General features: G+C 43.8%; 1 protein-coding gene across 1 annotated transcript in view; it reads right to left on the reverse strand.

Annotated features, from left to right (window-relative positions):
- SCML4 (Scm polycomb group protein like 4) overlaps nt 1-27,414 on the reverse strand; it is an 82,617-nt gene that overhangs the window by 41,870 nt on the left and 13,333 nt on the right. Inside the window, exons 2-4 of the mRNA XM_006019829.2 lie at nt 23,578-23,707; nt 18,050-18,250; nt 14,580-14,774 (exon numbers count right to left, since the gene is read on the reverse strand). Coding sequence (XP_006019891.2) covers nt 14,580-14,774; nt 18,050-18,250; nt 23,578-23,707 — 526 coding nt within the window. The remainder of the gene's footprint in view (nt 1-14,579; nt 14,775-18,049; nt 18,251-23,577; nt 23,708-27,414) is intronic.

Genomic DNA, 27,414 nt, shown 5'->3' on the forward strand with positions numbered 1-27,414 from the left:
GCTGGGGGTCTTGTGACCCCAGCATTCATCCCTGCCTGTGGCAGGGGGTCAGGCTAGATGATCTGTTCAGGTCCCTCCTGACCCTAGCTACTATGAACTATGAAATGAGTTTATTATGGTTCTCAGCCTTAGCAAAGCAACCATTTTGCACAAGATGACCCATTATATCTTTTCTGCTTCTAATTCCAAGGAGTACCTCAGGCTGGTTTTACTTATCTTGAAGACTGATCAGAATTATATATAATAAGTCCCATAGGCTTACAAGTCAGCAACTATAAAAGCAAAAGTCCGTATCTAAAATACTTTGTATATTGTGATGGTTTGTTACTCAATTATTACAACACACTCTATATTCAGTGCAAATTTAATGAACAAATGTTTTTCTGTTTTGCAATACCAGGGCAGAAATTTCTTAAGCATGTTTTTAGATGATGCCTTAAAACATTTAAGAGTGATTTTTTGTTTCATTTGATATTTGAGACGTCTCAAGATAGAGCCTAGAGCTATGTCTAGCTATTGCAAAAAGAGCCATATCTGCCCATTAGGAACTCATAACTTCATCCTCTAATCAAGTGGAAAAGTAGCAAAATACTCTGTCTCTTTCTGTGGCCTCTCAGCAGCAGGAGGGTTCGGTGGCATTTCTGCAGCGGGGAGCTTTAGGCAGTGGTGAGAAGCAGCCAGACCACTGTGGGTAGAAGTGGTGACTACAGTAGTCAGGTTGAAAATGGCCTGTGCCCAGAGCTAAGTTCTGTTAAAGTGGCGCTCAGCTCCAAAATATTGCTGACCCCAGCTATTACTGTCTTTCTTCAAACCAGTGTGAAAGGCCAGACAGGGGTGGTGCCCAATCCTGATGTGGGGGGCTGGAGGGACAGTGTCTGGCCCTCGGGACCCAATCCTGGTTCACTGGGATACGAGGGGGCAATGCCAGGCCTTGAGTGGTCAATCCTGGTGGGAGGGGGCAATGCTGGACCTCTGGGGACCAATCCTGGCATGTGAGGGCAGGGAGGAGGCAATGCCAGGCCCAGGGCCTGATACTGGTACATGGGGTTTGAACAAGAACATTAACCAGCCCCCGCCCCACTGATCTGGCCCCTGGGGCCAAAAGGCTGAACACCACTGCCCTCAACCATACCTGGACTCCTTTCTCAACAGTTTGAAAATCTTTTGGTTCTGTATCCTATTACAATACACATATACACACACATTATGTGTGGGGCTGGACAGCAGCATGTTAAAGCAATGGTTAACATTTTACATTTGTAGTAAATGGGAATTTGGTGATATTAAAAAAAGTCAATCTTTTCAATGACACAGGAAGATGGAAAAGTTGCTAGTTTTCTACTTTTAATTTTTCAACTCCTCCCACCTCTGTCAGTGGAAACATGGGGAGAAAAAGAAGAAGGAAGAAGCAGACGAAACTGGAAAACAGAGGGACAGAAAAATGGCAAGCTGAAAAAAAATAAAACTTTTCCAGAGAAGAATGTCCATAACAGCTTGCTTGGAAAATTTAGAATGAATAAAAAGTCATTCCCTTTTTGAAACTGCTGGAAAATAAAAACAAAATTTACATATTACTTTTTTTTTGTGGCGATTATCCCCCTGACTCCATTTTCCAGCTTTTTACCTAAGGAGATGCAAAGTCAAATCCTGCCTCAGGTTACATGTGCAAATCAGGTCTTAGGATCCAACCCACAGTCCATTTAGTCCAGCCTCCTGAAGCATAAGGTATTATCTCCCTTCCAAAACTCTTTTATAGTGTGCACTGCAACTCTTTTATAGTGTACATTGCAGACAGACACAGGGATGGATTTCAGCAGCACAGTGCAACTTGACATTAATTTACCAGGCATTTAAGTGGTTCTTGTGCAAGGGTTACAGGGGCTCCCACCATGTCATCCGCAGCACAGGGCAGACCCTCCTTAGCCTGCACAAAGGATTCAGGCTCAATTTTTCTGCCCTCTCCCACAAAAATGATGGAGAGGCTTTCAAAAGGGGAAATGTGATCTGCAAAGACTGCAAGTCTTCCTTTCTCCCATCAGCACAAGGTTCACCAGAAGCATCCCCATTTTCCTTACTTCTATGAGCTGAACCTTTGGATCTTTACCTGTACTAGATACCAGCTACAATTTTCAACAGAGAGTCAACAATTTTCAAGTCATACTCATTACTAATATCTAGCCATATGACTGTGCCTCCATGATACTGACAGGAACCAACAAACCTCTGCCAATTTTGTCCCCAAGAGGAAAACAAATCCTCTCTGTGCTCCAAAACCATGCAAGGAGTCAGACCAACAACATCCTGAAAGCACACCACTAATACTAAAGACATTTCGAAGGAAGACAGGACATTCGCAGAGAGCAAGAGGCTTAAAATACCTGGGCCACATCAGGGGTCAGCAATATTTTTGGGCAGAGTGCCAAAAACACCCTACAGCCTTGATTTATAAGATGTTGGCATGCCAGGGGCAAATAGTGGGGGAGCTGCAAGGGGCCCAATACTTGTGGCAGTGCAGCCCCAGCCTCTTCGCCGCCATTCACCCTGAGGTGCATGTGTCAAGCAGAATGCGTTTGTGTGCCACACTCTGGCACTCATGCCAGGGATTGCCTACCCTTGGTTTACATCATTTATGGATGAATTAGAGGGGCCAATTGACTTCTGCCTCTCTTGGGATGGCCAAAGTGTATTTAATGTGTGCTCTTCTTTCACCCTCCGTTGGCTCTTCATCATCCTTACGCTCTTGTCATGGCATCGATGTCCCTTTTGGGATAGGGTTCCCCAAGAAGAAGCCTTGTCTGGTCTTCCTCTCCTGAGAGAACCTGCTGGGGCCATCCCTGGTGTGGCTTCACCACACCAGGGACGGCCGTTGAGACCTGCCTTTTCTCACTCCCTGGCTTCCCTGGAGATCTGCAGCACTTCCACCCCCAAGAGCTCCTTCTGTTTGGTCAGCTCCCAGGATGTAGTGGATGTTTTCTTCTATAAAGAGGAGGGGTATCAGAGTGCTGAGGTCCTGTACAGCACAGCGGACTCTGTTCCAAACCAACCTGTCTTTATTGTACCACTCTGGTTCCCTCTGTTCTTCTTTGGGCTCCACTCTGTCCTCCTTCGGACCATTTTTTTTCTCAATAATATCTGTCCTCCCTGGGACTCTCTGTGTTATCTCCTTGGGACTACCTTTTCTCCAGCTGTCTGTCCTACCTTTTTACGCAAGGCTCAGTTCTCTCAGAGCCTTACTCTTTTCAGCCACACTTGCAAGCAAACAGCTAAACTCATCCAATGCAATGAAACAAAGTCACAGGGAAACAATAAGGGAGCCTCTGGGTCCAGCTGCCAGGCCCAGACTGCCACCTCCTCCTGGGGTGAAAAAGGCATGTAGGTGTCCTGTTTACAAAACTATTTACAAAAATTATTTACAGCAAAGCCTGCTCACACTGAACCCCCCTCCCCCAAAAATGTTCCCATCACAAACTGCAAGCTACAACTCAGCCCACTTTAGCCTCTTCCATTACAGCACTCAAGAGCCCTTCCATCAAGCCTCCCACCCAAGAAGGTGCACTGGGGCTTGTGCACTGGTTATTTCTTCAACTTTTCATAAGTCTCCAGTTCACATAATGGTTATGTGTGCGCCTGGGTGTGTGTACGCCTGCCATTCACAAACAAGGGAAAAAACTTAATTTGATTTCATGGCTTATTTTGCATAGTATCGCAACAGCATTAGCACAATACATGCAACACAGATATAACCTTCAGCAGCATGGCACAAACTGACACAAGAACAAAGGTTTTGAGGGGGGTTTTCTACCCACCCCTCTAACTAGGAAGAATTTGGTAAGTTACTGACTAATGTAAATTTCACTTCAGTTGATGATATTTTGGATGATAAATGGTGGCCAATTGCCTGTGGGATTCACGGAACATCTGGTGATGTGACTGCTTGAAATACGGCATTTTGTATCATGTCTTTAAATAAATATGAAATATTTTACACATTATTTTACAAATGGAGATTCATACTCAACTTTCAGACCTATTATTTGAAAATGAAAGCACTTATTACTAATTAAAAGTCTTCTAAAATGTTTTACAAATCCTATCAAGTTAAAGTAAATTTGACAACAAACATGGACTTCTACATCTTACTGGGACTCTAGTGAACTTCTCCACTCATTCCACATGTCTAGACATGTAAGGCATGAATAAAAAAAGATAGTCTTGGGGGTATTTTGTCTATAGTGGATCCTATCTCATCCATCATACTCTATGCATTTATTCTAATGATTTCCTTGGTTGATGCACTTGAGTTATATGTTACAGAAAGGAGATTTTTCTTTAGATTTCTTTTGAAAGCCTCATTTCATATTAGTCTCCCTTGCCCTAATCTTTGCAGCAGCCACTGGTAATATCAGTAGCACTAATTCTGCCGCTATAGATTGTCTTGCAGTAAGGCCAGGTTACTCTGAGCTGTAACTCTGAAAGCAGTGTCAGTTCAATAATTCAAAGTAACTCACATCACTCCTTAATTGTTCTTAGTGGCACTCTTTAAAAGAAAAGACATCAACAAGGCTCAGATCTTCAACTTGCAGGGAATCTTATTCATTAGGAAGGTTTTGTATTCAGAGTGAACCGGACATTGCAACTGGGAAGAAGGGAAGAACTATTTCTTCTTGGATTGGCTGATGAAAGGATTTCTGTTCACAAGCAAGCAATGGAACTGTATTTGGAGCAGGTCTATTCCTTGGGGCTTGTGAGCTTCATTGTTTTAAATTTCTTTGGAAAACAACAACTGTATTTAGTCATGGGTTGAGTCCTTGTCTCATAAGACATATGTCATGTTTCCACATAGAAACACAGAGAAAAAAAAGGCTGGAAGCGACTGCAGGATGTCATCTAGTTCACCTCACCTTCCCAAGGTAGGATCATCCCTGTTTAAATCATCCTATCTGAATGTCTAACCTGCTCTTCAACATTTTAAAGGGTAGGGATTCCACTACCTCTCTAGGTAATCTGCTCCAGTGTTTAGCCACCCTCAAAGTTAAAGAATTATTTCTAATATCCAACCTAAATCTCCTTTGTTGTAATTAAAGAATGCTACTTTTTTCCTATCTCTTGCAGACACAGAGAATAGGCTATCACTATTCTCTGTATGGTCACCCTTCATGTAGTTGAAGATTGTTATCAAATCCCTCCCTTGTTTGTCTCTTATTCAGACTAAAAATGTGGTTCTTCCAGTCTTTTCCTGAAAGTCATGTTTCCTAGACCTCTAATCATTTTTCTTGCTCTGCTGGACTCTTTCCATTTATCTGTCTTGAAGCGTGGTACCCAAAATTGGACACATTATTCCAGGTGTTGATATAATAATACATGTTAGAGACCAAAGTTATATCTAAAAAATATCTCTAACTTTGGTAGAACTCTACAGAATTTGGTGAAACTATGCCAGTGATGAATTTAACCTACCCTATGATCCTTGACCTCTTCCAGACAAAGCAGCACTGGGTTCCTGCTGTATATTTACTAGTGCTGTCCATGTGTTTGTTGGAGAACCCAGATGATGGGGATTCTACTACTTCCACTGAAAGGCTATTCCTTAGTTTAATAGCTCTTGTTCAAGGACTCTTTTCTCTCTTTTTTTTAATCTTCACCTTATGTTAGTCCTACTTCTACTCCTCTATACACCATCCTCTCCTTTTCTGACATTTATGAATGATAAGGCTACAACTAAGAGCAAGTGACTCAAGCAGCATTTGCAACTCTTTTTCCATTTTTTCACACAGTTAACACTTTAGATATTTTGCCTGAAAAGCAATACAGTGAAAAAGATTCAATTTCTAATCTGAGAATTACAAATGACATTAAAGACACATAACATCCCCTTTACCCAACTACAGTCCATTGCTGTTTGGGTAGGATGTAGAGGAAAATTGAATACTTCCATGTCTCATTGCTGCTGGTGGGAAAAGAGAGAAAAGCCTGCAAACATAGTCACTCTCTGTTCCTCCACCCCACCCCAGTTTGAGCACTGCAGTCAATGCCCCAACATCAGATAAATGCTTTACATTAGACTTTTTTGTGGTTGGGTGACTTGCACAATGCCTCCGTTCCCTCTTTAAGTGTGGCCTTAATATTTTATTTATTGTTTAAGAGATAACGCTCATAGTGAAAGAATATATGAGGCAATAAATGGCCTTTGCAGGTAATTAAATGCTGAAGAAAGCTGAGGCTATTGATAACCATAAAAGCCATTTATTTTGAGTGCACTCCAAAGCCAGGAGCTTTGTTCCTAGTACACAACAAGATTAATCAAACTACAGCAGTGAAGAGAGAAAGCACAGTATTTTTCTTGCCCTTTGAGGATTTGAGATTCCTGAACTGCTGCTTCTTCAGTATTTCTTGTATCATTTTGATCATAAATCTGGATGATAATAATAATACTTAGCTTTTCTACACTGCTTTTCATCCCTTGTGCCAGAGTGCTTTTCCAAAGAAGGCAAGAATCATTATCCTCATTTGAAAGATGATAAAAGAGGGGTACAGAGAGGCAATGTGACTTGCCCTTCATCACACAGCAGTTTCATGGCCCAACCTGTAACAGAACCCTGTCACCTGACTCCCAGTCTGACATCCTGTCCACTGGGCCAGACTACTACACAGCATTCCTAGAGCATTTTTTCCATCACAGTATATTTACACACATGGAAGCTATCTTTTCCCCTCTTTAGGAACCCCAGAGAAATGCTTTCGCAGGGAAGCAGTGGATCTGCCAGGGCAGGGGTCAGCAATGTTTTTGGTCATAGTGCCAAAAACACACCAACCTTGACTTGTATGATGCTGGTGTGCCAGGGGTGGATGGTGAGGGAGCTGTGAGGGGGCCCGATCTTTGTTGTGGTAGTGCAGCCCTGGCCCTTCCCCGCTATCCACCTGGAGGCATGTGTGTACCAAGTGCCAGCAATGAGCTGGGCCCAGGCTCTGCGGATCCCAGTACAGTTGCTTGTAGACTCCCAGTACAGTTGCTTGTGCCTGCCACCTGCCACAGCTGGCTTGGGCTGTGGGCAGGCCCCTGCCACCTGTGATGGAGCCTGGGCTGCTTGCAGTAGGACATGGGGAGGCTGCAAGCATCTGTACCAGGTCTATGGAGCCCTGGCCTGGCTCATTACTGGCACACACACCTTCGGGTGGATAGCAGGAGAACTGCAAAGGGTCCAATCCTTGTTCTGGCTGTGCAGCCCCAGCCCCTTCCTCACTTTGTCCCCCCCCCAGCCACCCCCCCCCCCCCCCCCTCTCCCTCTCATCCTGGCATGCGTGCCAAGCAAAATGCCTTTGTGTGCCACACTCGGGTATGCATGCAAGCTTGCTGACCTCTGTGCTAGGGGCTGGATGTAGGGGCCACAACACAGGGAAGGAAAACATTCTACATAGCTTAAATCTCTAATCTACAGGGACAGGCCCAAAATAATAAGTCCCCCCAGACCTGGGGATGAACAAGGCTGCAGGGACCACTGTTCACAGATTCCCCTTCACAGGCCCGGCTCCCCCTTCACACTGGGGAGTACGTAGTTGTGGTAGCCAGAACCAGAGGGATTAAATCAAAAAATATATGCTCTTGGAAGCATCTGGTAATTGTCTAAGCAGTTAAGGTTAACTAATGCAAAGCTTGTAAGTTTGCAACCTGCAAGTGGAATGTGTCTGTCAGAATTTAACCAAAGTGTTGAATCTAACTGTTTGCACTGATCATGGGACCACTGAGCCCCAAAAATAAGCAGAGCTACAAGATTAGCTGATCTAACAGGTTTTTTAATGGTCAAGCCATAACAGGATCTGACCACCTAATATAATCAGCACATTCGAAGGAATCCAGGAATAAAAAACTAAGGAGCTGAGCTTAGGCAGGTAATGCTAATTTCAAACCTCAAAGTAATGTGGTGCAATTTGCTTATTGGGTGAACCCAAGTTCGGGCAATAACCTTTCATGATAATTTCTAACACCTTTTGATCCTATAGGGTAACAGCTATAGGGCAAGATTGTGAGTGGCTCTAAAACCAACAGATTAGCATAGGATAAGGTATAAAAAAGCACGTATGTCAGGTGACCAGCATGAAGGACGAGACAGAAGGACCATTGCTGTACCAAGCCTGGACCCTGGACTCCCAGTGTGAGTGAGGACTGGATCCTGACCAATGGACCTTCCCGGTGACCCCTCAGACAGCATTGATCGGGGACACCTGACTTTGCTGAAACAACTTGGCACGCACCTGGCATAGAGGGACTGCTGATAAGTTGCCAACCCCACGTGGGAACTCTTTGTCATTTTGTCTATCTGTTGTTATCATTCACTGTTAGCTCTTTATTACTGTACTATCTGTTTGTTGCATTAACCTTTCTGTTAACTGTTGTATGCTAAGCTATAAGTAAATTTGCCTTTACTTCACTCCTGACTCGCCTCCTCAATCCTGAACCCAGCAGCCTGATGGCTGATACACTCACAGCGCCTAGCCAGCCTGTGACATGTAGTGTACTAGTAACAGTGGGGAGGGCAGAGCAGCAGTGGAAATGCACAGTGCAAAAGTAGGGGCTGGAGCTTGGTTGCTGTGGGGGTTGGCTGCTGTGGTATTGTCTCCTTTTTTACCATTTAACCAGCTCATCTCAGCAGTGATAAGAGGAGGCAGAGCTACCGGATATTGAGGGGGAAGGTGAAGGACAGGAGGGTGAGGTGCCTCCTAGCTCCAATGTGGAGCTGCCAATCCCCAGCGTGCAGTACTGGCCAGTTAGGCCTCTATAAAGTACTGAAACTTATTTTCTTTCTGGACATGCTGTCTTTTAGATGAGACTTAAAACTGAAGTTCCTGTCACTGGTAGTTAGGGAAATCCTAGTGACGCAAAGAAGAAAGCAACACCTTTTGTATCATCAGTGGCATTCCCTACAGTACACCTGTACTCACTTAGCAGTGGAAACAGACTATAGAGTTGTACAGCTGTGGGGTGCAGGTTTGTTAATCATCTGTATTTCACTAGTGCCCTTGAAAAGATCAGTGCCCTGTTGTGCCAGGTTCTGTGCACCCAGGAAGCCAGGATCTCTGTCCAAAACCCTAAAGCAACAACTGAGTTTAACAAAGGGTATGTCTTCACTGCAAAGTCAATTCATTTCTTACCTGGGTTTTAGCCTAAGCCCACTGCTGTCCTCACAGAAATCCTTCTGATTTGGTTTTGGAGGTGCTTTCAGCTCAAGCTAGTTTATCCAGCTTGGAGTATACATTATAGTCTGATCATCACATGTACAAGTGCCCTGGGCTTCTACTCGGGCTCTCAGGCTAGAACCCACCCATCTCAGAGTAACAGCACAGGCAAAAATCATTTGAGTCTTGATGGGTCTCCAAAACCTTTCCTAGAATTTTGCTCAGAAAGCAGACAAGTTTTCTTGCAATAAACGCTACTGTGGCTGGGGAACAATCCTAAAATGTCTTAGCAGACACTACCATGGGATGTGCCCTCAAATATGTACGTGCAGAAACTATGAAGACACAGTAACATGGCTAAGATTTTGGGTATGTGTTGAAGACGCATACAATAAGGAAAATGTTATGGAAAAAGGAGGAGGAGGAGAGCGGTGATGAAAATACATACTTAGGCTGGCTCTATGTTCAGCTACATGGTTTTACAGTTCTTAGATTTTTAAAATTTTATTGCACATTACAAATGCTTAAAGAAAGATACACATTTATCCAACAAATCCCACCTGGCCTTTATGTAGCCATTAGCATTTGGCAGTTCACTGTGGGAATAGGTGAATACTTGTGTAAGGTCACATGCATGAGGGCAGGGTTAAAAGGTGACTACTAAATGGTGTAACTGGATTAATATGACTGGACACGATGCCTGCTTCTCTTCTCATTCCTACCAGTGTAAATCAAGAATAATTACACTGAAGTCAATACATGTGCTATGTTTCTTGGCAAGCAGAGGTGAAGAGGCACATGATTGTGAAAGAACATACATCTAGATTCCAAGGTGGAGAACAGGCACTGTGAGGAATGTGGCTGCTTTTTGTGGTTTCCTATGGATTTTATTATGGGAACCACATCCTCTATGCGAAAGTCACCCAGGTCCAGAGGGCCTAGTGTAACCTCTCTGCACTGGGAGTAAATCATTGTTATTATTACTAAGTCAGGGGAAGATGGAGCAGTACTCTCCAGCATGTACATGGAGGAGATTTGACTCAATTCTACTGCATATAACAGAGGAGGCTTCCATACTGACACTACTGCCTAAATTAGCACAATGGAAAGGTTAGCAGTTAGCCAAAGGCAAGACAAAAGAGGGCTAATAGAATATGTTGTTATATACATTCAGTGAGTCAAGCTCTGCTCACTATTGTAAATCTGGAGTTTTTCCATTGACATCAATGGTGTTATTGAAAACTACTGTTGGTATAAATGGGAGTAGCACGTGCCTCACTGGCTCTTTTACAGATGTGAGAAGAAGGGCCCAGGTTTCATCAACTACCCAGTTTATCCAAAATCCTTTGGTACAAAGATCTCAGGATACTATCTGCAGCGAATGGATAGATGGCATGGATGCATTGCAGTTTCATAGAAAAGGCCTCATTTTCACGTATAACAGTGTTGTAGCAGTTGAGTATTTTGTGCGTTCCATGTGCCCAATAACTACTTCAATGGCTCTTCATATTCTCTGCGTTTCATATGGTACAAGGCCTGATTTACTACTGGGGAATATTTTCAGTGATGGAAAATGTATCTGGTTTAGATTCTGCTATGCTTACTTATACTGAGTAGTACTGGGTCAGCAGGCCCAGCACTGGAGTGAGCAGCAATTCAGAATGCTTTAGGAAGGTAGAGTCTGGCTCAATGCTCACACATCTGAAACCAGGGTTGCACTAAATAAAACAGCCCCCAACCCTGGTGCCTTCTGTTTAAAGACAAAATAAACAAAAATTGTCCAAATTATCTAAGGCAAAAGACACAAGAAGCAAAACTACATTTTATACTCAAATCATTTCTATGATGCGGGATTAAAATATGGCGGCTTAATTGCCATACCATTCATATCCATTGTGTGGATGCTGTAGAGGAGGGGAAGGTAAGGGAATAATGCTTCTTGTGAGCTCCACTCCTAGAGAGCTCCAAGTGATCCGTGTGAAACTGATATTATCCATTTCATACTAACAGCAATAGGTTGATGTATAATGGCACTATGCTCTCTCAGATTCTTGTGTCACCTGGTAAGCACTCAAGATAATGCAACTTCAGATGAAGTAAGGTAGTTCAAGGGGGAGCCTTTCACCCTAAGCTCACTCATTTCAATCCAAACAAAGACATAAGTGAAATAGATTTGTTACCACCTGATGTCTCTTCAGCAGCTCCTGTGAAATTGGAAGGCTGTTCCAGTCCTGCTCCTATAAAGCAGATACTTCACAACACAAAAGCCAGCATCTCACTCACTCACATTAGGGACAGATTAAGTTAAGAGCCTAAGGACTGAATATGCACGGAGATTTTCAGCGCTTATGTTTCTATTTCTAGGTCAGAAGGAGGGTCATGGACAGACAACTGCCATGAACTGCACTCTGTCACTATACCATCAGTTCAGTAGCTAATGCTAGACTTTCACTTTCTATCTGTGTTCCCCAGGCCTCTTACATAAGCATTAAATGCACTTTAAATATTAAAGGAAAATCATGTCAGTGACAGAGTGATGACGGACCAACTATGCCCTAAGGTCTAATACATCTGTAACAGGGAGATTAATGATCCTGTTACTTTAAAGTAAAGCTTGTGGCAGACAGAGGTCAGGCAGCAGAATAAAGGGCAGCTTTAAAACAGTAGGCAACCAGGGAGCACTGTTCCCTAGGCAGACCACATTACGGAGAAAGGGACCACCTGCAGCCAGTCAAGGGAATATTGCTCAGAATGAGCTGCGAAAACAGGCAATTAGAGGCCAAAGGCTAGTACAGAGGTAGCTCTGCTGCAATAAGACAATAGGCAGAACCTAGCTGGGTAACAAGGAAGCAGTGGTAGCAGTAATTGTAAGCTCCCTTGGAAGCTGGATGGCAGATCATGATGAGCAGTCCCTGCAGGTGGTGAGGACTCGCCTGACCTGTTGCAGGAGAGCTTAGGGAGTATAAAAGCCCAGGGCTTGATCTAGGAGTCAGTCCAGCCCTGCTGGTAGTCAGAGAAGGGACTCTGCCATGAAAGGATGCTACAGGTGTGACTGGCTGGGGCTGCTTCCCTTGAGGACTGCAAACTATCCAGAGAAGGAGCTCTGCACTTAAGGAAAACAAGTGATTAAAAACTCATAATGGTCACCTAAATCATAAGTGTATACAATCCCCATGGCATTAAACAATGAAAGAATATTCATCCATTGCAGCAATGTGCTTCTTAATGAAAGTCAGGTGAAATCATTTTAATCAAGGTAAGATGCTTAAAGAACTACAGGTTCAAGGCCTTGCTCTTGTACCTTCTTGTAGGTTGATGCTTACAAATAAAATTCCCATTCTTTCCTTGAACACATATTAACTACCCTTCTTTTTTGCAAATCCTCCCTTAACACTGCATCTGCAAAGCATAGCAACCATCAGGTATAACAGGTGTACACATGCATACTGAACCTGTGCTCCTTGAACCTTTGGCTTCCATTGGGCCTTCTGTTTGAACTCTGTCTGGTTCAGAGATTAAAGCATTTGGGACAGAATCCCTGCCATCTTTTACAGCACTGATCATGCTGTTGCTTCTTGCCAGATAACAAAACAAAACATTTAAAACCATTGCAAATCTGACTTAGATTTATGCTCCCTGGGAGATCCAAAATTGAAATTTTGATCTCTGCAAGCTATATTGTATTGTAGGGGTACCTAAGCTAGCTATAAATGCACTAGCTCAGGTACTAGAAGCAGGATAGCTTCAGCTTCATGGTGTTTATGGGCTAATTTACCACGCAAAGAAGCAGCAATATGTAAAAGGGATGCAAACATACCCACAGCCTACTGCTATGTAATCTAAAATGAGTCTATTCAAGTTAACAATGTCACTTTGGATTTATACTAGATAGGAACCTGGATTGTGTAAAAGCTATCACAAGTCATGTATAGGATATCCATTCCTCAAGTAGTAGATGCCTCTCATAAGGCCAGGAAAGAAAGTTATCTCACACTTGGTTCCAGAGGGAGGTGTAAAGCTCGTATTCTCAAACAAGAAGTAACTTTAATCGCAACCATATTGTGACGCACTAGTGAAACCCTAGCCCCCTTCAGCTTTAAGCCCATGTAAAAACTCCCACGGACACAAATGAGCCAAGGATTTCATCTTTTGACTGTGACACCATTAGGACCTGTACATCCTAGGAGCAGTTCCAGAGCCAGGTTACACTATACAGCAGTCAGCTAGGCCCTGTGTATGCTATACCCACTATCATTACTACTATCTGTGAAGTGGGGCCCAATGGGAATTATGGATCCAGAACATCCTAATGAATATATGTCCACATCAGATATCCTTTGCACTCCTACAAGTAATAGTGTGCCCCTGCTTCTTCTGCTATGCGGTGCTAGGCATGTCACATTGTATGGATCAAACACAAGACAAGGAAGTGCATGAAGAAAAACATCAATACATGTTCACACGTAATATTTGCATTGTGGTAACCCTGAGAGGCACAAGCCACAATCAGGGCTCCATCTACCAGTCGCTATTTATGAACACATTAAAACACGCTTACTACCCAAAGAGTCAGACATTTAATTGAAGACAAGAAGCAACAAGACCAATAAGTGGTAATGGGTGGGCAAGCAGGGCATATGCCCTGGGTGCTGCCTAGTAGGAAGAGCACCAGAAAGCCAAGGAGAGGGCATTTCACCCCAGGGCTACTGCCTGCCTGCTACCTGCTTGGCTGCAAAAAGGACCTGGGGCAGGCAATGTATGTAATGAAGCACAAGGCTTTCTGGGAGTTATGCAGACCAGTAGTGGAGTTCACTGCTGCTGAAAGGAGAACTGCTCTATGTTCTGCCCGATGTTCATCAATTTTTCCCCCTCTGGACATGGTGGCAAAAAATGGGGTGAAAGTCCACAGCAGCAGCAAACTCCATTGCCACTCTAGAGAACTATGAGTCCCAGAACTGCTTGCACTGTTCTGCACTGCTTGCACTGATGCTGCTTGCTGCTCTTCAGGGGTGGGGTAGGGAGGGAGGAGGAAGGAGGGGGAGAGAAAGGGGAAGGAGAGGGAGGAGGGGGCTGGGGGAGACTGCCCAGGGTGCTTTTTTCCTGCAGTGTGCTTCTGGGGAAGATCAGTATGAAAAGACTCAGGAAACACAAGTCACTGGTGGCATTGTTTTAAAAATAAGGTTAAAAAGTAGGTACTTAATGTAGAATAATTGTGGTTCCTGCTGTCCATCAGCCTACCTTTTATCCATCCCTGATAGGTCTCATAGGTAAATGGGCATATTAGAATTAAACTCATTTGCTGACTCTTATGACTTTTCTGGAACAGTCCAGAATGAAACCCATATTAGATAGAGTCATGTTCATTGGCCCCTCATCAAATCTTTGGCAGCAGTTAAATCCAAACCTACCTGACTCCATCCTTCTACTCTCATACTCCTTTGGATGTTCAGAAGTGCTGCTGTATTGTGCGAAAGACTGATTGCTGAAGAGATTGTCACACAATAGGCTGCGGCAGAGTTTTTTGAGGAAGCGCAGGACATACCCAATGCTGTTCACAACTGGCAGGCTCAGGAGATGCTGTTTTCCATCAAAAGAGGCAGAAACTGAAAAGTAAGTAAGAGCAATTCAATGCACACACAAATGCACAGGAGCAAACTGGTCTGAGATGACTTTGTAGAGTAGGAAAATAATACCATGCAATATTCATGTCTGCTGCTTAAGATATTTTATACAATAATAACATGTGAGGTTAAAGCAAAACCCAAAGAGCTGAAGAAGCTCCAGTCAGGTGAAGTGAATGCTCTTTATCCCAGAACACAGAAAACTTGGCAAATGAAACTGCAAGTTTAGTAGCAAGAATTTATAACAAATTTACCAAACTGGGGATGGCTGACTAAAGCAGTGGTTCTCAAACTTTTTACAGTCAAAGCACCCCTTATTATTCTCAAGGCACCCCAGCTATGAACTTTCACTCATTTTTTGACTAGGAAAAAAATAATAGAGCAATTCTTCTGTTGCAAAGAATGCAGATCCCAGCAGGTCAAAATGTTTTTGACCCTATTGATTACTTTTTGAAATCTCTGGATGTATCTTGCACACCTAGCAGTGCTAATATTGCATGGCACCTCAAAGCACCATTAAACAGATTCCATGGCACCCCAGGGTCAAACATCACCCTGGCTGAGAATCACTGGACTAGAGGATAGTTAACATAAGACCTATATTTAAGAAAGGTAAAACACAACCCAGATAATAGCAGACCTTATAACTCTAATCTCAGTATAAAACAGGGCTATTAGAACAATTTTTGAAGGAAAGAATAATGGCAGCAAAAAGGATAACTGCAACAGGGGTATACCTGTAAAAATACTGTGCAGTAAGCCTAACCAGGAGCAGATTTGCTCCCAATAGTAGCAGCCTGGTACAGGGCTGCTTCCACCTTGTCCTACCTCCCTGCAGCAGCCAGGGGGAACTCCAGGTTCCCCCTGGGTGCTAGCCTAGGGGCTGGCAGGGAGCATGGGGCTGGTCCTGATGCTCACAGGGCCAGGAGAGCTCTGCCAGCAGCATTGGGAGGGGTCCTGATGTACACAGGGCTGGGAGACAACTGCTGCTGCAGACCTCTCACCCTGTGCACATGAGGACAAGCCCTGTGCCTAAAGAGGCTTCCCCATACAGCCTGGGGCTGGCCAGGAACTGTCTCATTCTGGTGCAGGTCCCAGCCAGCTCTGGGCTGTGTGGTACACAGGGGCAGGTCCCATTCAGCCCTGGGCCATGAGGGAAAATCTCCCACCCAGCCCAGAGCTGGCTGGGATCTTCCCCAGAATGGGATAGTTCCCAGCCACCCCCACACTGGGCAGGGAAACAGAGAGCTCCCAAGTCCCAATGCTGCTTGGCTTCCAGCTCCTGTGGGGAACTGGGAGCTCAGCAGCACCAGTACAGGCTGGGAGGGCAGAGAGCTACCCCACCCTGGCACTGTTCATCTCCCAGGTCCTGAAGGAAGCTGGGAGCTGAGCAGTGCCAGAACTGGGGTAAGTTCCCCATCCTCTGTGGCCTCTGCAGTCACAAATTTGCGCTCAGTCAGCATCTACACATGTGCTACTACCTGTTTACTACCTGTATTTATGGATAGTAACTAACCACACAATAGCTTAATTTACTGCACAGTAAATATGCGCATGTGTAGACGGTGATGCTTTACTGTGCAATAGATAAGCCTACTGTGCAGTAAAGCGTCTTGTGTAGACATACCCAGACTTGGGTATATTAGTCAATCATGGGATACTTGTGAGTCATAATTATGATGTGGATGTATCAGGCAAAGTATTTCCAGTAGAAACAGAGACTAATGAATGCCATTGTACATGGCTCTGATCTAGACATCAATGTGCAATTCTGGAATGAGTGCAGAAAAGGACTACTGCTGTAATCAACAGAACAGAAAACCTAACTTCCAAAGGAGACTAAAAGAGCTTAGCTTGTTTAGCCTAACAGAGTAAAGACTGAGGGAATGTGGTTGTTCTGAAGAAATACTTTGGGGGTAAACACAAAAGAGCTCTTTAAGCTAAAGAACAATGTTGGCACAAGAAGAAATATGAATAAATTGGCCAAAAACAAATTGAGGCTAAAAATTAGAAAAAAAATATTTTTAGCCATCAGACGAGTGAGGTTCTAGTTCTCTCTCAAACATTAATGTAAAGTATATGTATTCATTGAGAGAAGACTACATGGGCAAGAAACCTCACGCTACTCTGCATTGGTTAGAACAGATCTGCATGCCTTCAGGAATGAAACAGAATAGTTTTCTGAGTACGTCTGATGCCTTGCTCAAGGAAGTCATAAATGAAACTAGAATGCCCCAATAGGAAAGAAAAGGAGGGGATGACAGTCAATACTATATGTGCTGCACAGCAGGACAAAACTCTGGGTCCTACAATGCAAGGGGCCCCAGTGACATAGCAAAAGCTGATTTGATCCCTGTAGGGCCGGTCTGATTGGTTCATGGATAGTTTGCATCTCACTGTCTGCTCACATCCCATTCATCCTCATAAGCTCATTTGAAAAGTATTGATTCCATAGTATGTCCTTTGCTAAAATCAGTTCATAAAACAAAACTCTCCTGCTTTATAAAAAAGTATCCAGGTTTACTTTGTGGGAGCTACCACAGTAATCTTGGTTGCAGTTGCCCAAGACTTGAAGTTAAAAATCTTTCCCAGACAATCCCATTATTTTCAGTGGGTTTCTATGGGTGTAGCTGAGAGAGCTGCTCTGATACATACAGGACACTGACATACTGCTAAAGTCAACAAGTAGCATTTGGCCCACACATATAGCTTCCATTTTAAGCTAGTTGGTAATGGCACGTATCATTGTACTCTTAAACTTAAAACGGCCCATATGAACATTTGTGTTAATGTTTTCTGCTGTTTCCTTTCCCATCTTTTGATACAAAGCTAACTTTGAAAAAGGTGGGGGAGTGAGAAAACAAAGGGATGCTCTTTTAAAATGTGAGGCAGAAAATGCTTTTAATGATATTTGATTTTTACTAGATGCTTTGCTGCACTAAACAAGGCACATGTCAGAATACATGATGACTGCCAGTAACAGGCACTTGGCTGTGTAATCCATTAATGGCATTCTGACTAACAACAGCCTCCTTTCTCAATATACTGGACTCTTGGGGCCCAATTCTAATTTCATACCAGTGTAATTCCTTCAACTGCAACAGGGTTACTCTTACCTTAAAAGGGTGTGAATGACGTAACAGCTGGTCCCTGGCTCACTGATCTGAATAATTCTGGTACAACCTTCAGGTTTGAAGGGCAGGTTAAGATTTAGAGCACTTCTGGATTTATCACAAAACCTTTCTTTAATGTTTTACCTGACACCATTTCAGCTCCATAGCCCTGCTTGACAAGTGAGAAGACGGTCTTTTGCTGAAGTGAGGAGTCAATGCAGGCCTGAACTACCTGCTGTAGGACCATGGAAGGTCTTTCAGGCCCAAAGTGATCTGGAAGCTGTTGCACTTTTTTTCTGTCAAGGTATGGCCCCATGTTCGCCTGTTTGTTGACGTAGATGCAAACTGCAGGCACAAAATCAAGACACAGTTGTTACAAAAAATCTTTGAAGTCATCACAACCAACCCTGGGCTTGTATGTTCCATGATATTTTAAGAGCTCTTTCATTTGTGAAACATCATGATGTGCAGAGACAAAAGTACCTAATGAGGCCAAATTCTGTGCGCCTTACTCCTATTGACATTACCATTACCTGAATAAAGCAAGCTAGATTTTGCCCTATATACATTTCGATATGTGAGGAAAACTACATGCAATTAAAAAATCTATTGACAATTTCTATATATGCCCAGAGCATACCATACTCTCTTGCAATCTACCATAGCATAGAGTATATAATGAAAATAAAAATAAGGGGATACTGGATGACATTTATCATTAAAAGTATTAAATTGTAATCCAATATTTCTTATATATTTAAAGCTATAATATTAGACTTGTTTGAAACTGATGTTGTAAGTGAAATGTTTGGAAACTGTTCCAATCACACAATGGAGTTGTGTTGGGGTGCCATATAAAAGTCCGAGTCATCATTGGTCCCAATTTCTCAGGCTCTAGTGTAGTTGTGATTTCTGGAGTGAATATACATGCTATACTGTGATGCCTGGGATTGTGGCCTTCATGATGTCTTTTTCCCTCTGTGTCTAAATTCTACCTTGCATGTTGCATCTTATTTTGGGGAACTATTGTGTCATGTGCATGTTAACATTCTTTCCTGTGCTCAGTTCTGTATCTGGGTCAACACATAAGGACCTGCAGGGGACTTCTAAGGCCCCTTACTGTCAGACTTCCCACATGCTTCCCCTGTCAGTGATATAAATGGTCTCACATATCACCATTAAAAATTTTCTCAAGTTGGGCACAATTCAGAGTAGAGTTCAGAAAGCCCAACTGTAAGGAATTGTGTTTCTTTTGAGAGCTGCAGTACAACTTTGGGAGGAATTCTGGGGGGTAACAGCAAGCCAATAAGTCCTTGCCAACAGTGGGGTTCTATATACCTCCATGGGCCATTGGACACAAACTGCAGAAGGGAAGGCCTGGAAGGGAGATTTGTGGGCAAACTGGGGAAATGACTAAACCCTTGAACCTTATGCATGTGTACCTATCCTGCAAGAAGCTTTAGAAGAGAAGTGAACTGCTGACTGCTGTCCCCCAAGTGACAAAACTGTCTAGAGCTGGAAAAGGTGCAGAATGGCTCCATCCCCACACACAGCTGCTGGGCTACTGCTTTGCTCCTAGAGCCTCAGAGAAGGGCAAGCAATTTTTTACCTTATACTGTAACCATTTGATTTATTAAAAGCATAAAATAATGATCCTGTGCATGGGCGACTGGTGCCTCCCGAGTCTGGTGGGGGGCACAAGCAAAGCACGACTGGGGTGGGGGTTCACCAGTGGCCAGCTGGCAACCAAGGGAGAAGTGGGGGATGCTGAGCGTGCCAGCAGCACGGCAGCAGTGGAAGTGCTGGCACTTTCGTATGCGGTATAGTGGCAGTGGAGCCAATTTTAGAGGGGGCACAAGCGCTGTCCATGCCCCCCTACCAACCAGAGCACTTGCTGTCAGGGGGGGACATGTCCCCCCATGTCGCCTATGATCATGTGGTCATCTCCCCAACAGAAGGCACTGCTGGGACTAGAACCATGGTAAGCCCAGAGTCTAGGCAGTAGCACATTTAAATGTTCTAGCGCACCTTTGTGTGAAGTGGTTTATACCCTAATTGGGCCCCATCTGCACTGACCAAAGAATCCTTTTTAACAACAGGCCAGCAAGAGCCTTGTTTAAACATAGTTGAAGCTTGCTCCATTTCAAAGCAGCTAGAGCTGTGGCTGTGGTGAAGAAGAGTGACTGAAAACAAAGCCACAGTAAATCTAAAGTAAGACATATTATAATAGCTGGCTGAATGTGCTGGAGCTGTCATCTCCTGGATAATACAACATTATCCTCTGACAGAAATCAGATATGTGACAAAAAATATCAAACAGAGTGGAAGACACAATGACAGCCTGGTAACACTGGAAATAATGTATACTTTACAGCACATAATGAAAATCCAGGGCTAATGTCACAGTGCACTGTGTTATGACATAGCCCCTCATACTGAACAACAAAAAGGACTCAAGCAATACATCCTGGGTAAATATGAATATAAAAGCAATAATACTTCATATTACATACATCTCCAAAATGCCATACAACCCTAGAGATGACAGATCTAAAAATGCAAGCAGGGTGCATGGACTGTAGAAAACTGCCAGCCTGTGAAGTTATTAACACAAAATAGGATGGTGTCAGGAGACTCAACTTCTTTAGTTCACATTTGTGTTTGCTTGAACCTGCTGCTGGGATACACTTTGCTGGCATTAAGCAGGATTTGGTCAGTCCAGCATCCCATTCTTAATCATAAAAATTACTAATCCCTGTCTACATTCCAAATGGGTGATAAGAGCACAGTGTATGGAGAGCTGCCTGAGCCAGCTTTAACCTAGACACCTCAGATATCAATAACAGTACCAACAGAGAGGGACAGACTTCAGTGCCAACTGGCTGAGAATCCAGAGCACTTGCTTAGGTGGTTAGTCCCACACTGAAGCCTGGGCAGGGTGTCTTCAGTGCTACCAGGACCTGAATTTGCTGGATTAAATCTAGCTTGTGTATGCCTGTGCATGTTGTCTTCACACCTTGGACTGCAACATAGACATAGCCTTAGATTAGAACAAGGTGGGCAATTATTTTGGGTAGAGGGCCACTTACTGAGTTTTGGCAAGTTGTTGAGGGCCGCATGGTTAGCCCTGCCCCTTGACAGGTGCCCCACCCCCTGGTCGCCATCTTGGGGCCAAAGTCCTGCCCCTTAACCCCTGACCTTTGCCACCAGGAGTCTTTCCCCTTGCCTCCAGAAGTACTCCTTTAAGCAAGGGGTTTTGCCATCTTGGAACCAGAAAAATACCAAATTATATTATAAAAAGTGAACATCTAAAATATTCATTAATTTGATTTAAGAAAATATTTTTGCCCTAGTTCACATGTGTTTGTGTAGTGTACATAGGGGTGATCACACAATAGCTTAAAATGAAGTCTTACTCATGTATAGTGTGGCGGGGCATGGAGATAGGTTTGTGGGGGCTGTTAGTGTGTGGGTATGTAGTGTTGGGGGAGGGTCTGGGTGTGTGTGGGGTGGTTTTGTGGGAGGTGGATAGATGGGGGTATAGAGTGAGGTAGCATGTGGGTGTGTGTGTGGATATGTGGGATGTGGGTGGGTATGGGGTTTGTGGGAGGAGGGTGGCTGGGGTGTGTGAGGGGGTGTGGTTGTGGGGGTCTGCATGTAGGGCAGTGCAAGGGGGGGTGCATGTGTAGGGTGGGGGGTGTGTGGGGAAATCACCCTATGAACACACACACGCCCTCTGCCTCTTCTTACACACACACACACACACACACACACACACCACACACACACATACACTCTGCCCCTGCCTGCACGCACACACACACTCTGCCCCTGCCTACACACACACACACACTCTGCCCCTGCCTACACACACACACACACACACACACACCCCTGTACTGGCTGGGCCTCATGCCCAAATTAGTCAGCTCTGCAGTAAAGCATGTCATGTAGATGCACCCATTGTTCCTATTCTCAGCAATACCAAAAACTTGAAGGAGTTACTTAACCTCATTTCCTCAGCCTCCCTCTCTGTAAAACAAAAATAAAAATGCTTCTTACTGGGTTGTTGTGAAACTCCATTACATAATATTTGTAAATCATTTTGTGATCCTTCAATGTTAAGGTTTAATAATAATAATAATAATAATAATAATAATAATAATAAATCTTATCTAATGGAGTTTCACAGCAACCCAGTGAGAAGCATTTTTTTCTTGTTTTACTTGTACTTGTTGTTGTTATGCTACCAAAGCAAAAGGAGAATTTCCCCCTGCACACCTTCGCAAGGAGATACTTATTTAAAATGTTAATGTTTTCAAATCTGTTTCTCTACCAGAGCCTCAGGGTAAATTCACCCTCTCCCAAATTAAGTCCCGATTCACCTCTCACTTACATCATTTCATCAGCAAAAATTGAGTTATTCTTTGCATGCTCCAGTTCATGTGAGAAGGGAATCAGATCCCTATTTTCAATAAATCATTACACTGTGCAAGACAGAAAGGGCCAGATCCTCCATGTTATGAAGCAGTGAACTTAATTGTAGGTTTGTATTATTGAAGCCCTGACCCAGAGAGAAGTCCATGTTCCTCCTCTCACTGCAAAAGAATATACCATAACTTCTTTTCCAAAACTTAAACTAAAAGTTATGAGGCAAGATAGTTAAAGCATCTTGTTATGACTCTAGAGCAGCGATTCTTAACCAGGGTGCTGTGATACCCTGGGGTGCCTTGAGATCCTTTCATGGGTAATTGGGGTCCTACACAATGTTAGCACTGTTAGCTGTGCAAACATGATTCACAAGATAAACCAAGAGTTTTCACAGAGAAATCCATAGAGTTAGAAACATTCCGACTTGTGGACTTTCTGAGTGCTTTGCAACAGAACTGATCTTTTTTTTGCTGTAGTAAAAAAGTAGGAAAACTAAGAGGTGGCATTTTCCAAGGGTGCCTTGAATCTATGATTGAGTGCCTCGAGTCAATTGAGAGGTATCTCAAGTCTATAAAGGTTGAAAATCACTGCTCTGCAGGCATGGATTTGGGCTTTGCTCTGGACTTTCACCCCATTCAGCACAGCTAAAAATAGGCACCTGGTTGACTAGTGGCCAGATATGGTACTAAACTCCATTGCTTTTTTGAGTGACATTGGCTGTAAAAACTGGTTGACCCACTAGCCTCAGGAGTACCTGTGACTGTTTTTGGGGGGGGGTTTAAAATTTTTAAATTCACCCTACAGCTCTTGGTCGTTATCACTACACCTCTGCCAGTGCATCTCTGATATCAATAGGATATGATTGGCATCCTTTCATCTGTGAGAAATGGTGGAAATCTCTGATATCAGAAATGAAAAAAATGAGCAAGGAGTCCAGGTTTATGTTCAAGGGAAATGGAATTAATGTTTCTCCTAAAACAGAATTAACCTCTCTTAGTTTTCCTCACAACTGGACAAACTCCGAGGGCAAACTGGACAGTCTTCTTATCAGTCCAGATCCAAAGATAGTGTGCTCCATTTTTGTTTTGTGTCCAGCTATCCATTTATATCATTATTATATCATGCAGATATCATTCCTTCAACATACATTTTTCATAGACCAGTCCTGTTTTAGAAAGCATAGTATCTCACTATCAGACCAGTACCTTCTATTTTACAACAGAGGGTTTGATTTAGCATACCTGTAAGAGCTTGTGGAGCAGCTGAGTTAGGTATTGTAGCTGCATCCTGAGGGATTGAACTAATGTCAGGCTCTGGTGTGCTTCTCAGAGGAGAGATTGCTAAAGGAGTCATCAGAACACGAGACTTTAGCTGCAAGAAATAACCAGTCTGGGTCATGAAAATATACACAGCATATTTTATTATCATTATTCTCTGTATTTCACTCCCATTGAACTCCCACTCATTAGCAATTTTGTCGCATCATTTTACTTCCCAGCCCAGAGTCTCCTTTTGTGCTTTGAAATATCACAGGATTTTTAGAGATGAAAACTGATTTGCAGAGTGTGGTTGCAAATATTTTCCCACCGATTTTTATGCCTGAAGAAAGTGGGCACACCACACTAACATATCAGAATGGTAGCATCTTACATCCACTTAATTCAAGCATGAATAACTGCACCAGGATCAAAGCAGGGGAGAATCGGTCTCTTTAACTACATAGTAATTTACAGCCAAATTCTGCTCATCTGCATGGGTGCAAAGGTGTTAGATCCAGTGAGGCTGCTCTGGATTGACACCAATGTAAATAAGAACATAATTTGGCTCTTAATAAGGCCTACAAGTCAATGTCATGTAATTAATAAATAGTACATGTAATTTGCTATGTAGTTATACTTATTAAAACTAATAATCTGCAGTATGTTTTAGAAATGTGAAGCATCATGATATGGTATAATACTACTGTGCCATGATCCTGACAATACCTGGTAATGGTGGTCATTTACTTTGAAAATAAGGAGTATTGATATGAGAAACACGCCTTCAAAGTATCCACTCATTTCTTCTTTTGATACAGCAATGAGCTTCAGGACTTCATAACTTCTAGTCCATGAAAAGTGAAGCTCCCAGGTCTAACTCATGGCATTACACAGAAAGCACCACAAGTTAAACCAATCCTCCTGACCCAACAGATGTTAGTTGTTGGGTTGGGAAGGTGAGTGATCAAGCTCCAGTTTGGAGTCAATCCAGGGAGAGAGGACTGCAGCCTCTACAGCTCTGTAGCCCCTTCCCCTAGCTCCAGCACCCCCCACCTCCCGCCCCTGCTCCCATTCTGTCTCAGGATGGGAGGCAGAGAAGACAGGGGAGGGAGGTCTTTTCTGGGTTTCCCCAGCTGCACTTGAGTGATGGGGTCTGTGGATTGGAACCCCCTACCTTGGTAGGGCTCCAATCTACCCACCCCACTCTCCAGTGCTGGCTGGGCAACCCCCAGAATGAGCTCCCTCTGTCCCATTCTGAAAACAGCAGCAGGAACAGTGCTGGGCTGTGTTAGCTGAGACCTGCTCCTGGCATGTGCAGACAGAAGTTAATGAAGGTGAAGCACCTTCATCTGAACCTCCATGGAAAGTCACGGAATCAGATTGTTCAGATTGTCATGGAATCGGACCCTTTTAAAGTGCTCTTCAGCTGTGCACTTGTTTTTGGTCATGGCTGTAGAGTGCTTTCAGAGGCCATATTGGGCAAAAATTGTCACTTCTGTGACAAATGGTAAATGCCATACTTTATAAAAATAAGTGTTTCTGGTGGATGATTTTTCTTTGCTTTTAATGGGTCCACTAGAGAATAATATAATACATTGTAAAACAAGAAAACATTCATGTTAGTACCAATTTTAAGCAGTATAATTTCCAAGAGCCTTTTACCCAAACTATGTAAGATACAAATCATCCTCTACTTTGTAACAATTGCAAATACATAAAACAGACACCAGTTGTTTTGCCACAATATTAAAAATAGAAGGATCATGGGTCCGATTTCAATAAGAATCTTTCCGTGCCATTTCATTAAAACCAGGCTCATATTCAGAATTCATTAACAGTACTCAGCAACTCTTGAGCTCAGCAGAGTAGAAGCTTGAACATTTATGATATCCATCAAAAATAAAAAACCAAACCAAATGTTGAGATGGATGGAATTTCTGCTGGAACTTCCTAACTGGTCCAGCCTTATCTCTACCCAGCCTTCCTTAAAACACATGTTTTCACTAATGGTATAAAACCTGGTCCAGCCCTCAAAAAATGATTTATGGAAAGGTCAGCACGACAGCCATCAACTTAAAATCTAAACACCAATGTTCAATCACCATTCTTCATATTGTATCCTTCATATGTTAGTTAGATTCTGAGCTGTTTGTGGTAAGGAACTGATGTAGTCTGTTTACCATCTGGAAAATGTAATGTTCATTAACTAGTATCACTACTATTTGTGAGTGTGGCAGCTTGGCAATATGGTTAAGGTATTTCTCTACAGATACAGAAATGTGAGCTGAAGTCTCATTCAGAACTTGTGTTAAAGGCTGCCCCCAGTTAACCCAGTTGTGAGCTGGTCTTCAGGCTGTGGAATAAAAAGCAGCCAGGTATGATGCTCACCACACCACTCCCCTGTGTGCCATTGTCTACCACACTTCTGTGTCTTAATCATGTTTACCCAGAGAGCCACTGGGGCTTGGGATGAACCCTGGACTACTACCATTATTTAATCCTATTGTAAAGGTATGCAACAAAAGTCCTTGTATTACTAGAGCAGGGGTTGGCAATTATTTGTGTCCACAGGACACACAGGGAGCTTTGGTGAGCTGTCACAGGCTGGGTCAGCACACTTCCCCCCTGCCCACAACAGCTCATCAAACCTCCCGATGTGGGATGGGGCTGCAGGGGGAGGGGGTGGAGCTGGTGTGGGTGCAGGCAGCAGCTTCATCAGGTCCTGCCATTCTACCCAAAGGAAGGGCTCAGGCAGATGCTCCAATCCCCAGGAGAAAGGTGCCACCTACATCCACAGCTGATTGCAGTGCTGGCCCAGCACTGCTTCCGGGGCACAGGCTGGAGCCAGTATAAGCTGTGGGATCTGCTATATAGTTGCGGGGTGAGGGGGAGATAGTGGGGGAAAGGGGAAGACAGAAAGAGAGAGCGTTGTGGCCCTGCTCATGATGAGAGGCAGGAGCCGCTGCTGGGTGCCAGGTAGAAGCAGGATCTAGCACAGGGACGGGCAATTATTTCGGGTGGAGGGCCACTTACTGAATTTTGGCAAGCCATCAAGGGTAACATGACAGGCAGCCTGGGGCAGATAAATATTAATTTTCTAAATTTTTTAGGGGCCCCGTGGGCCAGATAAAATGGCCTGGTGGACTGCATCCGGCCTGTGGGCCGCATTTTGCCCACCCCTGATCTAGCAGTATTTACACTCACCACTTCTGGGGGTCTTCTGGCTGTGGCTACCCTGTGGCTCCTCCCCACTGCTTCTGCCCTGCACCACTTCCAAGCCACCCCCCATGTGCCAGATCCTATGACTTCATTGCCGCCGATCCATGGGCCAAATACAATTAGTTGGTGGACCACATCTAGCCCAGAGGCTGTATTTTGTCCACCCCTGTAGTAGTCTCTTGGCATAAAATCTGTACTATCAGAGTACCTTGGCATAAAATCCAGATATGGAACTAACTAGTGTATTCAAGGGAAGTTAAATGTTTATAAGATCAATTCATAACTACTATTTCCCACTTAGTTTTTTGCAAGGTCCATGGTACAGAAGAACATTCAAGGGAGGGTAAGAACTTACGACTTACGACTTTTTGAGTTGTGACGAATGTCACTTACGACATTTAAAATTTTACATCCTGTTTTGACATTCCAATGTGGGTTTTGTCTTTATGACGGCTGATATAGCTGTGTGCAGCTGGTAAGTGTGTTGTGGTGGAAGGGTAGGGTGGGGGGCAGATCAACACCCCACGTGGTGAGGGAGGGACTGGGGCTGGGCCTGGGGCAAGTGCTGCCCAGGTGGGGCTGGGCAGGCACAGGGAGCCG

The sequence above is a fragment of the Alligator sinensis genome, unplaced genomic scaffold (genome assembly GCF_000455745.1).
Source record: "Alligator sinensis unplaced genomic scaffold, ASM45574v1 scaffold313_1, whole genome shotgun sequence".
Taxonomy (NCBI): Eukaryota; Metazoa; Chordata; order Crocodylia; family Alligatoridae; genus Alligator; species Alligator sinensis.